Consider the following 3,896-nt stretch of genomic DNA (forward strand, 5'->3'; position numbering starts at 1 on the left):
CCATTGCACAGCTTAATGGTTAAAAATAAAGGACTTTACTTTTAAAAAGTATTTGTATTTCATGTATTATATTACTGCATTTGGCCCGCAGCCATGGATAGATTTTCATTTTGGCCCCCACAGGGAAAATGTTTGGGCACCCCTGTCTTAGAGAGTGTGTAAAAGTACTTCTACTTTCCCAATTTTTGTGAACAGTTTTATGACTTTTACTAAAGTTTTTTTCTCAGTGAAATTTATTTATTTACCAAAGTCATTTTCTGTTAAGGTATTTTTATTTTACTTTGTTATTTTTCTCTCAAGTGCTTTATAGACCTCTGCTGATCACATCATTGATGTCATACAAGCTAATTTGGTCCATAATTTATCAGTAACAGTCATTTGATTTGACCAAGTCTTTATAAATAAGATTTCAGTCACAAATATTACAAAACAAAAGCGGTGAAGTCTATTAAAGTTCATTCAGAGCACAGCTTCAGCCTCAGTAATGATGTTCTTCCACCCTGATCTGCCTCATTACGTCACCTTTCTTGTAGACTTTGATGATTTCTTTAATCTCTTCGCTGGTCCTGGAGGCCAGGATCTCAATCAGGACCTGATCRTCGGTGCCGGCGCCCTGGGATCCAAACACAGCGTGAGACCGAGCTCAATATGAAACAATATGGATTTTACAGCAACTCACAGCACAAACTGTATCAGCCCTGAGTGTCGTAGAAAAAGCAATCGAATTAAAATGGCTCCGAGGTACGAAGCTTCACATAGATTTTAATCTATTTTCCTTTAAAAAACGAAATTCAGGTTTCAACATTAACACCAGGTTTCTTTGTTTTTTTATGATAAATCACAGTTTTATTGTCAGTGTTTCATTAAAATTCAGCTGACAGACACAGGCAGACACATTATTGCCCTCCTGTGTATTTTTGTAATGAGAACTGTTATATAAACTGGAATAAGTAACATTTTGTTCACTTTAAACCTCTAAGAGGATCTGCAATTCTGCAGTCACCTTGCAAACATTATTAGCTCATGTTGTATRCGCTGCCTGGCGAAAAAGAAAAAGGTCACACTAATATTTCGTTGAACTGCCTTTAGCTTTGATAGCGGCACACATTCACTGCGGCATCACTTCAATAAGCTTCTGCAATGCCCATCCGTCCATCCATCCATTTTCTGTACACGCTTCTTCCTTTTCAGGGTTGCRTGGGTCACTGGTGCCCATTTCCAGCAGTCACAGTGCGAGGGGCGGGGTACACCCTGGACAGGTCGCAAGTCCATCACACTTCTGCAATGTCACAAGATTTATTTCCATCCAGTGTTGCATTAATTATTCACCAAGACCTTGCAGTGATGATGATAGAGTCTAACCACTATCACTTCACCTGCCTCTGTTCTTACCCTGATGTGCCCATCACTCTGGAACAGGCTAAATCCTGGACTCATCGGACCAAGTTTTATGCTTCCTAACAAACTTAACCTTTTTTTCTWGGTTAGCCACACTGATTTGAGGTTTTTTTAAGGTTACACAGCTGTTCAGTCCCAATCCCTCGAGTTCCCTTCACACTGTGCATGTGGAAACGCTCTTACTTTCACTATTAAACATAGCCCAGAGTTCTACTGTTGATTTTCTTCGATGTGATCTCACCAAAAGTTGAAGTTATCCCCGATCAATCAGGATTCTGACCACATTTCTTCCTCGAAGACGATGGGTCTCTACTATCCTTCCAGTTTTTATTAACGCACTGGACAGTTCTTAACCCAATCGTAGTAGTTTCTGTGTGCCAAATGACTTGACCCTTCTCAGACTGACATCTTTTCCACGATTTAGAAAGACTTGGTCTTGTCTCGGTCTTGGACATTGATGACTAACAATTGTAGAAATATCACTAAATGGCCACAACATTGTCCAGTTAATTAACATCCTTGTTTTCATTGGAATTAGAACATGATTCATTGCTATTTATGTAATTTTGTTACCAGCTGTCAGTAAAGGTTGTTTACAGCGCACGCGGTTTCCGGTTAGCTTCTTAGCTYAGCCTCCTTCACAGTGGAGCTGGCACACAKACATCGCGGCCAACCGATCCAATCATTTTAAACTTCAGCAGAGGCCACGCCTCCAGCAAGAATCGCTTCTCTATGGCTGAGAGTCCAGACCCCTGTAACGAAGCAAAGCGAAGGACAAGGGTCTGGTTTTTACCAGGCTAGTCTCGACTTGGTCCAGGCCCTAAAAGTCTTGATCTTGTCTTGTTCTTGAGACACTGTGGTCTTGGTCAATTCGATTCAATTCAGTTTATTTATTTAGCGCCAAGTCACAACAACTGTTGTCTCAGGGCACTGTACACAAAAAATAAAATAAAATAAAAAACAATCAATCAATCTAAAGAAGCCAGCAGACTGCACCAAATCTTTGCTTCGTCACAGTCTCCCATCCTGAGCAGCACACCTTGACCTGGTCTTGGGTTAGGTGGTCTTRACTGCAACACTACAACGACTACAGGATGTGTCTTTCGACGTGGTTGTTTAAGAAATGAGAAGTGACTCATTGCACCAGTTGAGGTTAAATAACTTGTTGCAGCTGACAGATAATCAGCCATGCAGTAATTGTCCAATAGGAGGCTTAGTTAACTCCAGGTGGGGACTTTTTGTTTTTGGACAGGCAGTGCAGGGACAACAGCTGCAGCACAGTTTGGACACGTCCAGCCTCCGTCCTGTTCTTCACTCAGACCTGCTCTCAGTTTCAAACATTTATGTCTGAATTATTCCAACAGGTGTTTTAGTCTGAGCAGAGCTGAAGGAAAGCAGCTGCAGCCAGGCGCAGATGAAAATGTAAACCCATTTGCCGATTCATCAGTTTGTGCATATTAAATGAGAAGAACTGCAGCTGCTAATTAAGGTGGAAAATGATTGTTTCAATGAGGTGGGGAATTGATTTTGTWGTCATTTCAATCTTCCTGAGGATTTCATCTATTCCAATTAATGAATCTTAATGTTTCCTGTGTTTTTTTTTTCTTTTAACTCATGAGAGACATGCAGTGTGAGGAAAAGGATCATTAGTTACCTTCAGAGCCTTGTGCAGCTCAGAAGCGTCGTATAAAACTGATGGCATCATCAGAGCCACAATCAGATCCTCAAACAGCCCACCCAGCTCCGATTTCAGCGCACTGACCAAGTCCTGCAATCAAGTAATAACAAGAGGAGAAAATCCTTAAAGAAAACAACTTGTTCAAAAAGGCAGAAACCATCATGTTTAATCATTCAGCAGTCAGAATAAATTAGCTCTAAACTCAGATCGTCATTAGAGATTTTCTCATTTCAGACTTGTTTTCAAATGACCGGTTTAAATAACCATTAAATGTCATAAAATGTAATAAAAAATATCACTGGAATAAAATTCAACAGAGTTTGCCCGGGGTCCATCTTGATAAAACACTGTAATATTCTGGGATATTCCAGAGGGTGCTCGCCGAATTCCTCCTGTTTATTTTTTATTTTTTTTAACTCCCGACCTGCTTTATTTATTTATACTTCAGGCAGTAATTATTTGTGCCACGATACCTCAAAGTAACTTCCACACAGGAGCTCATACAACACCTTGACAGTGTGATGGAACAGTTAAGAGCGTTAAAGCATAAAATGTTCATGTCTGCTGTAACTAACGGCGCAGTGCTCAGATCCGTGGAGGCTGCAGAAAATTGGACTGTCTGTCCTGTCGCTGCTGGGGTGAATTTCCCCCAAATGATTGTTAAATCTTGGTTTAAAAAAAGTTTTGCTGTTTGAGTCTTCATGACAGAAAAAGAAGTTGGAGACAGAACTCAAAATATATCCTTATAGTTGGGAGCAGAGTTGTAAATATGTAAAAAAACTTTGTTACTGTATTAAGTAGAAATTTTGGTTATCTGTAC

The 3,896-nt window shown here is 40.1% G+C and overlaps 1 protein-coding gene across 1 annotated transcript in view; it reads right to left on the reverse strand.

Annotated features, from left to right (window-relative positions):
• anxa5a (annexin A5a) overlaps positions 1 to 3,896 on the reverse strand; it is a gene marked incomplete at its 5' end in the record, with an annotated part of 16,973 nt that overhangs the window by 10,464 nt on the left and 2,613 nt on the right. Inside the window, 2 exon segments of the mRNA XM_014020252.1 lie at positions 523 to 613; positions 3,053 to 3,166. Coding sequence (XP_013875706.1) covers positions 523 to 613; positions 3,053 to 3,166 — 205 coding nt within the window.

This window comes from Austrofundulus limnaeus, unplaced genomic scaffold (genome assembly GCF_001266775.1).
Source record: "Austrofundulus limnaeus strain Quisiro unplaced genomic scaffold, Austrofundulus_limnaeus-1.0 Scaffold246, whole genome shotgun sequence".
NCBI classification, from domain to species: domain Eukaryota; kingdom Metazoa; phylum Chordata; class Actinopteri; order Cyprinodontiformes; family Rivulidae; genus Austrofundulus; species Austrofundulus limnaeus.